The following is a 16,611-nucleotide window of genomic DNA, read 5'->3' on the forward strand; positions in this document are numbered from 1 at the left end:
AGAGTGATAGCGATAGAGCTGAAAAAGCAAGGGGCCAATTTCTGGTTCAGTGTAATTACTTTTTAACCTTCTCATTACAGTGGACTGTAATAGACCATTAATTGCCATAAAGTTTATTTTTGTGTTAAGAACTGAAGAGCTCAGTGTCACAGTTAAGAAGGAAGGCTTACTTGAGACTTGTGTTGTTTCATCTCCAATCATGAAAAACTAAATATTCAGCTCTAATAGTACCTAGATTACATTAAAAAAAAAAAAAAAATCTGCATGGTTCTACAATCTTTAAAAGAAAAAAAAAAAAAAAGAGAAAATAAAAGAATTAAAATAAAAACATTACAAATGACGCTGACCTTTCCAGAAGACGGGAAGCATGCACGTGGCAAGAGGCTAATTTACCTTTCTATTTCCCAAATTCAGCATGTCCCAAAATACCATACAGCAAGGAGACAGGCCCTTCTTTCTACTTTGCCAGTGAGTTGGGTTTTTTGTACTAATTTTGATTGTACAGAAAAGCAGTTTCTAAAGAACAGATGTTAAAAGGAATGGGACGTGTTGAGGGAACAAGTTTCCTTGCACCAAACCAGTATGTGGAAAATGCAGGAAGGTTCCTTTCAGTGGATGGGGGAGGGGGTGTATGAAGCTGTTGAGCAGATCTATATGACCACAGGAAGATGATTTGTTGGGGTTTTTTAACATGTATTTTGCATGTCAACTAATCTCTTGACTTTACTACCCAGTCTTTTCATCTGCAACCAGAAGCGAGCGCTGCGTGTGGATAGCCTCTGCTTAAAACCTGGGTGAAGCACGTCGCTCCTTTTCTTTCCTGGCCAAAATGGGACTTTTAAAACTTGACAAGTTCATTGGCTTCCTAAAAGGAGAAGTATCTTGTGCCTCATCTCTTAAAAAAGCTGTGGCTCAAAATTCTGAGCCTCTGGAAGGAAATCACTTGAGTGGCAGCTAGGGTGAAAGAAACTTCCTGTAGAGTTACTTAGGTACCTCTGAAGGAATGCTGTGAACAATGTCATTATTAAAAAGGGAGTGGCAAGAAGAGGGCTCCTCGCTGGTGCACAGCATCAGGTGCTTCCTCTTTGGCAGACGAGCATTATCAATATTACCATGCTCCTGTGCAGTGTTCCTGGTGACCTACATCAGTGGAAGCTGTGGGAGAGGGGGCCAATGTTCTCCATGCTCCCAGCACACAACAGCTAATCCTTCAGTTGTGTTCTGGGAAAGGCAGATAAGTGAAAACACTGCCTTGTATGTTGATGTTGCTCATAGCACATTGGGAAAGCTAGTTCGGGAGGATATGGTTGCAGGATGAGCTGTAACTGTCACCCAAGATGTGGCTAAGAAGGATTTGCAGTTTCAGGCTGCTTTTGTGCTTGCTCCTAGCCTGCAGTGAGACTCGTTGCTGTGTCTGTCTCAAGTCCATGCAGCCTATGCCAGGCACTCTTGTGGGTTTTGGTTTTTTTTTTAAAGTTAGCTCATGCAAGAGGGATGTGAGAAATGCCACTCCTTCTCCAAACCCCTCTTCTGGAGGAGGCTTGCTGTGTTTCTTGCACAAAAATGGTTCTGCAGGAAGCAGCGGTGTGGGATGCTGTTGACCTGTCCTGTTTTCACGCATCTTGGTTTGGTGCACTGAAATCACTTTGATAAGCTCGTTCCTTTCATGGATATCTTTGAAGTGAAGTCCACTCTACCTGTGTCAAATGACTTCTTTAAATGTTTGTGTTATGAAAGAAACATTTGCTATTTCTTTGCTTCCTACCATTCAGGTCTTTTAAATGTAGTTATCCTCACCATCTTACTGGCTCTGGCAATAGCTTTGAAGTTTGTTCACTGGTCAGTTCTTGAAAATAGGCTCTTCAGTGCATCTTTGGATGATGACCACCGATGACCACCATTGGCAACGTCAAAATTCCTACCAGGGCAAAGATGAAATTACATGATGTGGGTTTTGCATTTACCCTTGGAGCTGGGAGCCCTGCTGGGTTTCTGCTGCTCTCATCTCTTTTGATTTCAGCTCCTTCTGTGGGTTTGATGGCTGGCTGCTACATGTTTGCCTCTTGGAATACTGGGTTGTGCTTTTGTAGAGTCGAATTCAGTAATTTCAATCCATCTAATATTTTTGCTCCCTTCATTACCGAGTCACTTATCTTCACCATGTATCTCTGCAAGGTTAGTGCAACTAAATATTTCATGTTAGGCACCTACTTGATCAAAAACATGCAGAAGTAAAGCAGATTAGACCAGGGAGTGTTTCTTAGGGAGAGGAACTGAAGCCATAAAGGGTGAGAAAAACAGGGTATTTGTGCTGGACTGAGCTGAGGTTACTCGAAGCAAGGAGATACGCAGGGTTGTTGTGTCCTTTCCTTAAGCTTTCTCAGCACTTTCTTGGATACTAGATGGCCATTTGGAAAAATCTCCAAAGGCCTGACAGTTGGGGGGAAATGTTGGATAATTGGTAGTTTCTTTTCTTTTCTTTCTTTTTTTTTTCACCTCCTGTCTTATCTTATTTGCTCTTTGATATGGGTAGTGAGCTGTTGTGTTGAACAGGCAGAAATGGCTGGAGAAAGTCACAGTGAAAGTGCTTTAGTTCTGGCTATGCAGGTGAATTTCTCATGGCTGTTTTGCAAGACTCCTTTCACAGGCTCCTTAGTCTCCTAGATTTCATTGGCTTGTCATGAGCTATTAATTGCACCAGCCAAACACAGAACAGCTTTTTCATTTCGAGAGCTGAAGTTTGAACTCTGGTTTGGAACTAGCAGAGATCTCTGCACGTATTTCAGGCTTCCTGCCTGTCCTGAACCCTTCTTGATTTGGATGCAGTATGTGTACAGGGTTTAGATAAGTTCAAATAGCTTTTTTTTTTGAAAGGCACTTACAATATTACTATTAAAACATAATTTGCAGCAGCATCTGAACTAGTTTTAACCAAATTCGCAGAGCTTATGAGGGTAAGTTGTTAAAATGGGGGAGAGGAGAAGTTAGGCAAATAAAAGTATTTAGCTGTAAAACATCTGGTAGTTTAAATGCAAAGCTGTGGATGAAAGATATTAGAAGGTTATGGTAGAGCTGCTACTATGATAAAAAACTTAATCCTCCCCCCCCTGCTTCTGTCTCTGTTCTTTAGGGTACTGTTCTTCAGTTTAACTGATTTCTAAAGAGAGAAGTCCATTGTGAAGTCTTACTGTATGACAGATCTGCTTCAGAATAATTTGGTTTATTATTCTCTTGGCTATAAAGAATGAAAGCTGAATTGCACAAATGGTTTAAGGGAGTACCACATTATTTTGGGGCCTCTTAACAAATGATGTGGCAGGATGTGGGAAGCCTTGACTCTCTTACAACTTGGAATTAATTTTCATATATGTTTTAAAACCTCTGGAATGGAGTTGAAGTTAATTTGTAGTCGGGCATGCCAGCTCTGTGGCTGAGGCAGTGGGATGAGAGCTGAGGAAGATTTCTGGGAGCATGCCCTTTGGCAAGCAAGTCAATCCCTCTATGCATTTATTTCTATTACTTTGACAGAGATAATAACTTCTGGTCTTCTTCAGAGTGTGTATAATAATGAGGTTGAGAAATTTCCCTGCTGTAGAAAGCAGTAAAATGCATATTGTGAAAATGATCAGTATTTCCATTGATGATTTCCATGTAGCAATGTTTGAAAGTCGAACAGGAGCCTGGTGGGGTGATGCTGCTGCAAAATAAATTTTAGTAGTGATATGGGGGGGAAAAAACAGTTTTTTCTTGTACCTGAAAGGATAACAAAGTGCTGTGGGTGGAGATACTGCTAGTTTTGCCATTGGGCAGAGAAAATACTGAGGTGTTTTCAACCCCCCCTCTCAATCAGAAATGCTCATAGTGCTCCACACGCTTCTGTGCTCCACATCAAGGACACTTGCATGCTCAGGCATATTAGGATCAACTCAAACTGCAAGAATTCAGGATTGCAGTTCTATATGAAGTTCATCTGCATTAACAGCCTGAAACTGTGGTGCACATCACTGCTGGACTGTTTGCTCAGCGAAGATTTATCTGAGCTTTCAAGACAGCAGGGCGGGATTAAGTTAAATGGGGTGAGCAGTTATTTTCCAAAGAGCCCACCATAGTGACCTGTACAGGGGAGGCAAATCTCAAAGTAGGCAAGAATGTTCTGACTGGATTTGTGGGAATTTAAATGTTACAACTAACATTTGTAAGCTTTACAGCAAGCCAGATTGGAGGAAAACAAGTATTTGCACAGGGTGGTAGTGTGTCAGGGCTGGTTAGTAGAGCACAGTAGAGTTACTGTCTTTTGGAGTCTTGCTGTTGCTGAATACTATTGTGCTTTCAGATGCAGCTATGTTTCTGTCCATTTTCTCCACCCATCTTGTCTCTCATCCTTCATACACCCTCAGGCAGTTCTGTGTGCTCATGGACTTGGAGCCCAACACATTGAAACTCTTCCCAAGCTGCAGCAGCTACTTGCAGAAATGGGGTAGCACACCTCACTAGCTGTGAATCTGTGGGGATTGCACTTGAAGTGTCCACCTGTGCCCGACTTTTCAGGTTTCTTCAGCAGAGCAGGAAAACACTTCCAGAAAACCCATCAGTTCTACAGGTGTGCTGGGACACATCAGCCACTGAGTTCCCATGTAATACAAACCCCATGAACAAAGCTGTAACCCGACAGTAAGCAGTAATTAACTGCAGTCAGAGCAACAAAAAGGTACCAAAACAAATAGGGAGCAGTTGCAGGGACTATTCAGGAACAGGTTGATAGTTTGCTTTGACTTGTTTTGTCACTGTTGTCAGCAAAACCACCCTTGATCTTGACAAGCTGTAAGGCTGAAGAGAGCAGCACGCGTTGTCATGTGCAGGGAGTGTGGTTGTAAACTGGACTGGTTGTTGCACAAGATCTACAAGCCATAGAGGGGAATAAGAAAAGCATTTTCATTTTCATGGGGTCTTGCTTTCCCATTGCATGCTTTGTGTTTAAAGGAAGACATGCTGTTGTTAGGGCTTTTCTTAGTTGCCCTCAGAAGTTAAAAAACCCAACAATTAATTGTGGCACGGAACAGAGCAGGACTTCTCAAGAGGGGACTTGCTGACATTAGTTTGTTGTTGGAGACTGGCATGGCTGTAGCAACAGATGTGGTTTCACTGGTGTGGAAGCTTTCTGCTGTGAAGTTGGTTTTTTTTCCTTTTTTGGAATTTCTTACCTAATTTGCCACTGTTTGAGGGAATTAAATAGTTCACAGCAGCGTTGAGAAGCTCACAGAACGGTGGTGATCCAGAACAGATTGTAATTGGCTTTGAGGGGAGAGGCAAGATGAGGCTATTTTAGTACAAGATTTGATGCTCAAGCAGCCTCAGTTATCTCAACTGTTACAGGTGTGTGCTGTATGTACCTGTAGCTCTTAAGTGAATATACTTTACACTGACTGGACTGTGAGCAATCTCCAGAAGAGTAGCATGGTGAGGTTAGCCAGGTATAAGGCCAAAGCATTTTTTTGGATGGTGGAAATAAAAATGGCTTGTAACACCTTTGAAAAAGTCTATTTCAGGAAAAAAAACCTAAATTGTCTGAAAATGGAAAAAAAAAGAAAAGAAAAAAAAAAAAGAAAAAAATTTGATCTTTTAAACTGGTCTGTTTGACAAACCAAAAGATGAAATGCTGCTTTTTTCTATGTGGTAGCTGTTGCATTGTCAAACTAGGGAAGATGAACTGTCTAATTATGGTTATTTATAGACTTCCCTGCAAAACCAAACTACACAAAAGCAAGGTAAGATACTTGGCTATTTGCAAGATAAATACTTTTGATTTTAGATGGGGGAGGGGATATATTTGCAGTATGTTGAGAGAGAGTGGAATCTCCAAGTGCAGACGGTGACTTGACGAGGTGCATGTTGTGTATCCGTTGTTAAATACTCCTCTTTTTCATCCTAGTTTCCACTGGCTCACTTGCTCAGCAGTATGCCCACCCTAATGCTACCCTGCATCCGCATCCTCCGCATCCTCAGCCTTCTGCCACACCAACTGGCCAGCAGCAAAGCCAACATGCTGGAAGCCACCCTGCTCCTAGCCCCGTGCAGGTAACGGACCTCGACAGAGCTAATGTCTTTGTATACAACAAGCTGTGCTGAAGGTGTTGCATCTGTCTGGTTCTTGGTATTGGCATTGGTTTCTTTGAGAAGAACAATGTTAGGATGGAGCAGTTGCCCAAATGAGCTGCGTGTGACACACATCGTGCAGGACTTGTCTAGATTCCCTTTGGTTTTCTGGAAGGAAGGAAGGAGAGCTATATCATGTAATTTTTGTCTCCTTGTAGTGGCTAGGACTCAATAGTGGTAGGCTCATGACAAGTTAGCAAGGAACCTTGTGGCAGTTCCTTGTCCTTATTAAGGACCAACATCAAGAGTCCAACCACTCGTTTCTCCTTCCTCACAGGGGATAAGGTATAACTTGTTTCTGTATTATGATTAAGGAAGGATCTTAATTTTGTCAGAGCTTTAATATGAGTGAAATTGCAACTGGAAACAGCAGATAAATGCTGAGAAGCATCTGATTGCATTTAGTCAATCAGCTGAAAACAAAATCAGGCTTGTGATAGTACTGCAAGCCTTAGTTACCTATTGGTAATAACTCTGGGGTGCCAAGCACAACTGGGAAGTAAGACTGGCTCCATGGTTGCAAATTCTCCCTGGTTTTCCTTGGCAGTTCAGGTTCTATTTTCCAGACTCCTGCTCACATGACTTCATAGTTCAAGGAGGAAAGGAGCTTGGTGGAATTGAATTTAGTTTCCTCCTGACCTTAGATCTTTAGGTTTGCCATGTAAAGAATCACTATTGAGAGCAGTTGGCAAACCTTTCTCATGCTAGTTTGCAGAGTAAATGTTTTGTTCTTCTAGACCACACCTAAATGATCCTCTTTCTCTTTTTTTTTCTTGCAGCATCATCAGCACCAGGCTGCTCAGGCACTCCACCTGGCAAACCCACAGCAGCAGTCGGCAATTTACCACGCAGGTCTAGCTCCAACCCCACCTTCCATGACGCCAGGCTCCAACACGCAGTCTCCACAAAATAGTTTTCCTACAGCACAACAAACAGTCTTCACCATTCATCCCTCCCATGTTCAACCTGCATATACCAATCCGCCACACATGGCCCATGTCCCCCAGGTAAACACAGTTTAACAACCTTCAAGACTAAATGTCTTAATGCCACAAAAGTTAGGACAGTCGGGCCTGCTGAAGTGATTTCCATTCTGTCACCTCTCAGCACAGACTACCTGTTGTGTTATTTAGGTTTCTGTCTGTACATTGCCTTTATTTAGAATTTTACAAGATATTTGGACCTCAGCTTCCAACACCCAGTGCATCTACAACTGTAGTTTAATGAAGACCATCTTAACCTGGCACTGCTACTGAAAGAAATTGAGCTCTCTTCCCAGTTCCCGGCTCCCATCCTTGTCCTGCCCCACCATTCCTCTCACAGAACTGTTGGGCCATGCAGCAAACCAGACTGGGGACATGATTCAGCTGAAGTTTGCCTCCCCTACCCCCATTTTAGGCTATTTTCTCAGTCAAATCAGTTCACTACTCAGGTTCACTGCATGATCACAGGAAGAGCTGGCATACAGAAAGGTTGGAGGTGAGAGCCGAGTGGAGGAGGAGGGCTGAACTGCTGCTTTTGGTGGCAGTTCTAGGCTCTGCATTGTAGTCAAATGTGTACATCCAGTAAAGGATATGACACAGTATTACTAGGGAGCAGCAGGACACTGCAGTGGGAGATAGGTGAGATTCAGTGCAGATGACTGCAAGACAACCCTTGCTGAAAGGAAAACCTCTGTGTGTGTGTGTGTCTGTGCGCTTCCAAACAATCTGCTTATGCAGAAGATCCCCTGTGATTATTGGGCAACTTAACAGTCCTTGCTTCAGGACCATAAACTCACTTTTCTTAACTGCTCTCTTGTGGTCAACTCACTGAAGAAAAAAAAAAAAAGGATTTTGGGAAGGGAAGCACATGATTGATTAATAAAGAGCTCTGCTTAAAGCAGTGTTACAAAGATTTCCTGATGTTTACTAAACCCCTGGATTTAGTGTTCTTTGTCAAGGAGCCAAGCTAATCAGTAATTTGCCTGCACAATTTCTTCTTCAGACCAAGTAGTTGGTGTCTGGCTTATTCCTTCTCATACAGGTTAACAATAGTTTGGGATATTGTGACTAACTAATTAGGGAGGTTAGTCTAATAGGTGTCCAATCCCTTGCAGAATTCTGATAAAAATCTTTGCTTTGGTCCCTGGGACAGTCAGTTAAGCCAATGAGTTCATAGGTATTTAGGAGCTGTTTTACTGATGTTGAGGTTTTTTAGCTTTTTAATTCTCTTAGGCTTTTAATTTCTCTGCTTTTCTACTCTGGGAGGATAAGGAGAGGATGTCCAAACCTGACTGCTACTGTGGCATCTTGCCATGTCCTCCCACGTTCTGGTTTCTGCCAGGAACAAGATCTTTGCTCTGGTGTGGTGGTGCTGGTGTGAATGCCCAGGTTGTAGAGCTTCTCAAGGTGCCTTGCATGCAGCCCTTCAGAAGGGTCTTGCTGCAAGCTCCTGGCTTAGTGGCACATTCAGTGCCATCCCTTGAAACACAAAACATATTCGTTCTGAGGTCAGCTTAAAGGTAAAACCATACCTGAACTGTGCTGTGCACACTGTAGGATGTGACCATTGCTGCCTTTCTGTGTGCCAAGCACTTAAGCGAACCTCTCTAAAGCAAATCAGATGCAAGTGTGAGTCAGAACTGACCACTCAGTCAGGATTCTTCAGCAATCACAGGCAAAGCTGCCTCACCCTTGAGTTTTGACTTCCACAGTCTCCTCTCCTGTAATGTTTTTAGGATTAAAACTTCCATCTATAATCCACAATACTTACACCAGACTAACTGATGTTTCAAAATGAAGTAGTTCCCTCAAAAGTCTCTAATGAAGGAATAACTACAGTTCTGTAAAGACATTTGAAATGTGTGTGATTATTCCACTGTGGGGAAACTAATCGCTGGGGTTTAATAGTTTCTTAGCAGCCTCATTTCCAACTTGTGAATACCATTCTGAAATGCCATGCAGTAGGAATCTCAGTTAGGCTAACACAGGGGATCAGATGAATTTCCCTTTAGGTTATCAGATGAATCTTGAGCTGTTAGAGATCTCACTTGAGAAACAGTACTTTAAAATTCACGACAGAGTACTGCCAGCTGTCAGTTTGTGAAGCATTTGAGCCACAGCAGAACATTTTACCCCATGTGTGTGTTGAGTACAGCTGCTTTATGGTGATGGCTGCTGTAATAGCATGTTTGTCAAAGTAAAAATGGTGCTGATCCTGAAAGGTATTTCTGTTTCACAGCCTTATCTTCTAAGCCTTTTTTAGAGCAAGAGTGAGATTTGAATTGCAGTTCCTGCCTTCAAAGGCTTCTTGAGTGCTACTAATACAGTGGAAGTCTGATAAAGAGTTTGAGGAATGTCTGTGATGAGTCAAGTAACCCTTTTGTCTTTAAGAAATAAAATTATAGCCACTACCTGCTATCTGTCTTTACTGGCATGTGAAACTTTTGTGAGGCTGCAGTTCCTGCACCGTAGTGCTCTGTCACTGGGATCTGGTAGAAGGACAAAGCAAACCTTAGCTACAAATGCTTTTGATTTTTTTTTCCCAAGAGAAACCTGCTGAGAGCTCAAAGAGTTCTTTAATGTGTTGTGCTTTTAAGAATCTAGTGTTTCCTAGCTTATTATACCAAAAAAAATGATGGTCTCTAGAGTCACGAACCACTCTGAGCTAATGAAGCCAACTAACAAGTTACTGAACTTGTTTGCCAGAAGGTGATCAGCCATCCTGAAGATTAATCTCTTTTTTCCGCTGAGACTTAACTATGATTGCTTAGATTACACAAGGCCCTTGACTGTGATGAGCTTAACTGGAAGCAGAACAAAGCTGACCTAACAGTGTAAAGGGATGAAATCACTCATCTTGCAATGACTGCTCAGATGAACCAGAATGTGGGCATAGGTCACTGGGGGGGAGTGGTTTCTAGGGTAGGGAGCCATGAACCAATGTGGAGTTGTGTAAGGAGCAGCTGAGGGAAGGGACACTGGGCTCCCAGTGCCTGTGAAGGTCCTACCTGCATCCAGTACCTTCTCTGCATGGGGAACACTTTGATCTAAGTCATACAATGATGTTTTGAAGATGTGTTGAGGGTTTTGGGGGTTTTTGTTTAAATATCCCACTGTTTAATGCTGGCAGTTTCTCCCAGCACTCACCATCCAAATGGCTACAATTGAGAATGTGACTCAGAGCCAGCAGTAAGGATTTGAGCCCTTTTTTTTTCCCCCTGCCCTCCCTTTTTTTTTTTCTTTCCGCCTTTTTGTTGTGTTTTTGTGGGTTGGTTTTTTTTTTTTTGGTTGTTGTTGTTCTTTTATCCCCCCCCCCCCCAGTTATTTTTGTGTTAAGATCTCTGACTTAATCCCTATAGCTAATCTAGTTAAAATGGAGTAAATCTCTGGATTTACTGGTACAGCTGGAGAAAACTTTTGACAGTCATGTGGCCAGGAGTGATGCCTCCTTGTGACCATTATACTAAAGAGCTCTTTGTTTCAGGCTCATGTACAGTCAGGAATGGTTCCTTCTCACCCAACTGCCCATGCTCCAATGATGCTAATGACGACACAGCCACCTGGTGGTCCCCAAGCCGCCATCGCTCAAAGTGCACTACAGCCCATTCCAGTCTCGACAACAACACATTTCCCCTATATGACGCACCCTTCAGGTGAGGAGTGTGTGCCCGGGAGACCTGCACCGTAACTGAGCCAGGTCGTGGGAGTGAGGAGAGTTATTATGAACCAGATTTGGGGAGAAAAAAAAAAAAAAAAAGAAAGAAAATGAGAAAAAAAAAAAAAGAGGAAAACAAAAAAAATTAACCAAAACCCAAACCAGCTGATGATGTCCTTGCAGAGCGGCAGACTGCTGAAGGCAGAGCGTTCCTGCATTTTGCACTTCTACTTTTGCCAGCTCAAATGTGCTGAGCCTAGATAAGCAGACCAGGTTTAGCTAATTGTACAAGGTTGAGCTAATTTAGCAAAAGTTTTGCTTCTCTCTAGCCAAAGTAGAGAAGTGGATAACGATGCGGATGCTGTGGGACTGTGTTCTTCCAGGTTTTGCCGTGGTTTTGCCATGGGGGATGGACTGTGTGTAGCCTGTTTATAACGAGCTGGGGGCGGGAGGGGGGAGGGGGGGGTATTCAATTGAAAAGTGCTGGGTCTTGAGGATAGGAATGAAAAATGTTGCGTGGGGGTAGGGCTGTTAGACTTCCTGACAGCTGGAGTCTAATCTTTAATCCAGAGTAACATTCTGCAGCTTTACTTTTTGGGAGAAGGTGGTGCTGTGTATGACTGCTTTAACTTTAACCTTGCCCGGGTTTTGTTATTAATGCATTTCCAAAACAGCCTCTAAAGCTCTCTACGTAGTGATGTAGTTACCTGAGCGTGTTTCTTTGGGGGGGGGGGGGAATGTGTGAGCAGAACCAGGCTGCTTTCTGAGGGTTTAGGTACAGAGAAAAGGAAAGGAAAGAAAAAGAAAAAAGACATCCAGAGGACATCTTGATGTGCAGGGTTTTGTTTTGTTCTCAAAAAAAAAAGAAAAAGAAAAAAGAAAAAAGGAGAAATTAAAGAAAAAAGGAAAAAAAAAAAGGAAAAATAAAAAAAAAATAAAGAAAAAGTTGAGCTCAGTAGTTGTCCTGTGACCACTTTACTAGCAAACTGTTGTGTGGCTTGCCAATTTATTATTTACATTTGAACTTTTTTTTTACAGTACAAGCCCACCACCAACAGCAGTTGTAAGGCTCATCTGGAATAACTGAAAGGCTGGATACCTTTTGTAGGCCAAATACCCTCCTTCTACTGCTTCTGCCAACTGGAAGCACAGAAAACCTAGAATTTCATTTTATTTTGTTTAAAAAAAAAAGACAAAAAAAAAAAGAGGAAAGAGGAAAAAGAAAAAAATAAATTGATTTCTTGTAACATCCACTAGGAATGCTAACAGTTCATCTTGGCAGTGGGAGAGATTCGGACTGAGTAGAGGCGTTTAGGAACTTGTGGGCTGTTCCATAATTCCATGCACTGTATCTTTTGAGTCCTGCAAGTGCCCCAACTCTGCTTGCTGAAAAACAAAACAAAACAAAAAAAACAAAAACAACAAAAAAAACCACACAAAAAAAACTGGAAGTTATTTATTTTTTAATGACCCTTCAAAGTTACGAACTCATCAGCTAGCAAAAAGAAGTAACAAGAGCGATTCTTGCTGCTATTCTCACTAAAAACAAAAATCAAGACTCGGAGAGATCCCTTTTACTTCTAACTAAACTTGAAACAGGTTCAGTACAACAACAAAACAAAACAAAAAAAAAAAGCAAAAGCAAAACAAAAAGAGAAAAAATTTAAAAAAAAAAAAAAAGAGGAAAAAAAGAAAAAAAATTCTAATCGTCAAACTGATGAATTATTATTTATAAATCACGTTTGATGAGAGGATCACTATCGTGAGACAGTGATGTAACTTTTAAGTTAAGGAAAAAAAAACCAACAAAACAACAAAAAAAAAACAACAAACCAACAAACCACAAACAACAAAACACTTTTACTTTGTAGATAATATAAAATAAAAACTTAAAAAAAAAAAAAATTAAAAAATAAAAAAAAGTTTTAAAAACTGAACCCTACTCGGTGTCTGCGTCTTGTTTTACCCCGTGTCTCACTTTACTGTGTTCTCCAGCTTGCCACCCAGACCGCGGCAGAAGCTTTTCGTTTATCGCCCAGGTAAGCTTTGCTCTGTGTCTGTCCTGTGCTGCTACCGTGTCGTGTGTGTTTGCCACCCCCCCCACCGCCCTGCCCTTCCGCCTCTGCCCCCCCCCCCCAATCCCCACCCCCTCCACAAAACCAACTCTCTGTCAGCTTTGACTTGCAGGGCTTTGGCAAAAGCCAGTGGAAGGGTTCAAGAGCAGGAGTTTTGTTTCGAGGTTTTTAAACATTTCTTGCCTTCAGTTCCTTAATTCCTCAGCCCTGCGCTGCTCTGGCTGCCGTCGTAGAAGATGTCACAACTTGCAGTGGGCTCAGTGTTGGGGACCTCACTGCAAGAAGGATGTTGAGGACCTGGAGCCAGGTCCATTGCCCAGAGGAGGGTAATGGAAACTGATGAAGGGGCTGGAGAACAAATATTGTGAGGAGCAGCTGAGGGAACTGAGGCTGCTTAGCTTGGAGAAAAGGAGGCTGAGGGCAGATGATCTGGCTCTCTGACTCCCTGGAAGGAGGTTGGAGCTGGGTGCGGTTGGTCCCCCAAGTAAGAGGACAAGAGAAAATGGCTTCAAATTGCACCAGGGAAGGTTTTGGTTAGATATTGGAAGAAAATTATTCACTGAAAGGATTCTTAAACCGTGGAACTGGCTCCTCAGGGAGGTGGTTGAATCCCCATCCTTGGAGCTGATTAAAAGACACAGAGATGTAGTGCTGAGGGACACAATTTAGCGATGACCTAGCCTGGCAGTGCTGAGTTAATGGTTGGACGTGATCTTGAAGGTCTGATCCAACCAAAACAATTCCATGATTCTATGGGCCTTGAGGCTTAAGATGATAAAACCGTAACAGGACTTGGTGCTGCTGCAGAAGGAAAGGAAGAAATCGGAGTAAGGATTCAATAGCAAAAGTACTGGAAGGAGGAGAGGAGAAAGCAGTTGCTACCACCTGCTTTTGCTATGCACAGGCCAGTTGCTGCTGTGTTGTACTCTTCCTAATTCTTCTGTACACTGCAGGCATCTTATGATGGCCAACCAAAATATGATACTGGTTAAACTGGGTTCTAGCTCTAGCCCAGAGGTGATCCTGGTTAAACTGGGTTATAACATAGTTCTAATTGAAGGTGATGCTCAAACTGGGGTACAGCATGGTGGCACTTCAGAGGCAGGGCAAGCAGACTGGACAAGCTTTCATGGACAGCACGTCACATCATGGCTTGGTGAAAAACCCACAGGGGAACATAAACAGCACTTAAGCTTCTGTCTCAATCCTCCTAGGTCAGCAGCCTAGTAAAATATCACTAATTCCTGTTGGGGTGGGCAGCAGGGGGCATGAGACCAGCACAGATGTCTTGGTGGCTTGGGGCAGGGCTCATTCAATGTGTCCAGGAAGGAACAGCTTACCCACAGCTTGCTTTTCATTTCTAAGGCAGAGTTTCTGTCTTGTAGCATCCAGTATCTGTTAAAACAGTATCCAGGCACCTAGAGAGAATCGGATTAAAGACTAAAAGCAAGAAACAAGTTCTGAAAACAGTTTATTAAGAGCAGATCTAATTTTTGTTTTTAATATTATGGTAAAATTGCATTATTCAAGAATAAGTTACTTGTACAGTACATACAGAAACAATACATAGAAAAAAAAACCAACCAACTACTCTACAAGAAGGATAATTCTGTGTAGGTGAAAAGTAGAATGTTCAGATCAGTTAACACTTTTCATCCAACAAACTGTTGGCTTCAATCATCCTGCTAAAGGCTGAGTTAGAGAATGCGCAGTCGCCTCCCCACCTCCGGTGGATGCTGGTGAAGGTTGGGTCTGCTGGCATCAAACAAGCTTAAAATTTGGAATGCTCAAACCTGTTAGTCAAGATTTCAAGGCTTTATTTACTTGTTAGAGTAAAACTGCAGTGGTTGGATGACAGCAGTGTTCTGTGGCCTGGAGGCTGCAAGAAATGAGAAGCTTCGGCCTCACCCCTGGACTTCTTCCTAAAAGCTTTGCCCCAAAATAGTTTTCGTGCCAAAGCCATCATTGAGGCAACAGTGGTGTCAGTGTTTGGTAACCTGCTGTGGATTGCTGGTGCCATTTCTGGGATGTGGGAAGGATGAAGAGATTGAATAATGCATCATGCCTGAACTTCTCTGGAACCTGTCACCCACAGGGACATGCCGAAGGCACTGTTAGGAGGGTTTGTCAGCAAACACCAAGTGAAGTGTAAGATGGAGATGGGGAAAAGTTCTGGTTGGACCTAAGTCTTGGATTGTGCACTAAGCCAGCTCCCTGCTGTCACAGTGAAGGCACTGCCTGATTTTCACCTTTATTGCAAAACCCAGCTGTCCTGAGTCACTGAAATGGGGCTCTCCTCAGGGCTGGGGGTGCTGCATGAGCAGTCATCAGGCAAAGGCACCAAGAGTCACTGCTGGTTATGGCTTTGTCATGTTGGATCCAAGCTGCTGTTTCACACACACATCTCCAAGGCCAAGGCACAAGCCCCTGGTCACACCTGACTTTATTTCAGCTCTAGGAAATGCTCTTTCTTCTCTGAAGCACAGATGTGGGGGCTCTGCCCTTGGCTTCCTTCTTCCCAAAACTCAATGCTAATACTTCAGAAATCCCACCGAAAGCCCTGCTAAGTCCTAGGCTTTTCTCCCAACTTGCCAGAAGACTATAAAAATTCCTTCAAGTTGCTTGTATTCCATGGAATGGTTTCATGCTTTTTGCCCATGGCTGTGGTACCACAGGGGCTGGATAGCTGTGTGCTGGCAGGAGCAAAGGCAGGGCTGTGACTCAGGCTCTGACCTGTGTCACAAGCCAGATGGTTTCTTGGAGAAACAGAATTCCTCAGCCCTCCAGGAGCTGGGGAAACGGCCCCCAAACCCCTTGGGTCCTGGTGCAACTGAGGCTGGGCCCACAGCGGGTCCAGGCTGCAGCAAAGCAGAGGACTGAGGTGGAGAGATGGTGGAGCTGGGTGGCTGGGAAGCCCTTGGCTGTCTTGTCAGTGAGAATTGAGATGGAAATAATTCTATTAAATAATCAGAGTGACTTTTTTTTGCTTGCTGCTGGGGGGAACAGGAGATTGTTTGCACAGGGGAAGCGGCTGACGGGGAGATAATGAACCCGAGGTCTATTTTCCTAATCAAGCACAGCAATTTCCAGAGGAACCCCTCACAATTAAACTGCAGGTGAAAAACACCACATGCGTGTGCGTGTCGAGTTGTTGGCGCTCCAACAATAAGCCCCAACATGCCAAAACAACCCATCCCAGCAGCATCTGAGCTCGCTGACAGGGGCTGGGCCAGCTGGGAACAGCGATCCCTTTTCCCAGCCCCTTCTTTCTTGCAGATGCTCTGAGCGTGGGGGTGATTCAGGCGAGACCACCTCATCTTTTTTGGGGGGGGGCTGCTTAGAGCTCAGCAGGACTAAAATCAGCTCTTTGCAAACAGGATTTAGCATGTGAAAAGTGTTTCCTGAGATGTGTGAGCTCTGGGAACCATGCACCCCAGCAGGTAAAGGAGCTGACAGCTCGTGCTGTGCTTCATCCCCTTCCCCTCTTCGTCCCTATAAATGCAAGACTGTGGGGAGTGATTTATTAGCAGAGGAGGGAGCTGACTTGTCTGGCACAAGCCAGCCCTGGCTGTAGGCTCCTGCCGCTCGCTGCAGCCTTTGTGCTGCTCCAGGGAGGGAAAGGGGATGTGGATACAGCCCAGGAGTTCCAGCCGAGGACAGGGCTGGCTTTGTTCCTCCAGCCGTGCTGGAGGTGTGACCAGCCACTGCAATTTGCTCTTAATGCTCCAGTTTCAAGAGTGAGTGT

The 16,611-nt window shown here is 43.5% G+C and overlaps 1 protein-coding gene across 10 annotated transcripts in view; it reads left to right on the forward strand.

The window, feature by feature from the left end:
• The window catches only part of ATXN2 (ataxin 2), a 53,968-nt gene extending 41,954 nt beyond the window's left edge, over positions 1-12,014 (forward strand). For 6 of the 10 annotated variants that reach the window (XM_054173080.1, XM_054173082.1, XM_054173084.1 and 3 more), the window contains 4 exons: positions 415-468; positions 5,930-6,075; positions 6,933-7,160; positions 10,621-10,891. In XM_054173080.1, coding sequence (XP_054029055.1) covers positions 415-468; positions 5,930-6,075; positions 6,933-7,160; positions 10,621-10,824 — 632 coding nt within the window. In that variant the 3' untranslated portion in view covers positions 10,825-10,891. Of the gene's footprint in view, positions 1-414; positions 469-5,929; positions 6,076-6,932; positions 7,161-10,620; positions 10,892-11,829 lie in introns of those variants that run through there. The other 4 variants (XM_054173081.1, XM_054173083.1, XM_054173086.1 and 1 more) reach the window with 3 other exon arrangements.
• The last annotated feature ends 4,597 nt before the right edge of the window (positions 12,015-16,611 follow it).

Source organism: Dryobates pubescens, chromosome 25, assembly GCF_014839835.1.
Source record: "Dryobates pubescens isolate bDryPub1 chromosome 25, bDryPub1.pri, whole genome shotgun sequence".
Lineage (NCBI taxonomy): Eukaryota > Metazoa > Chordata > Aves > Piciformes > Picidae > Dryobates > Dryobates pubescens.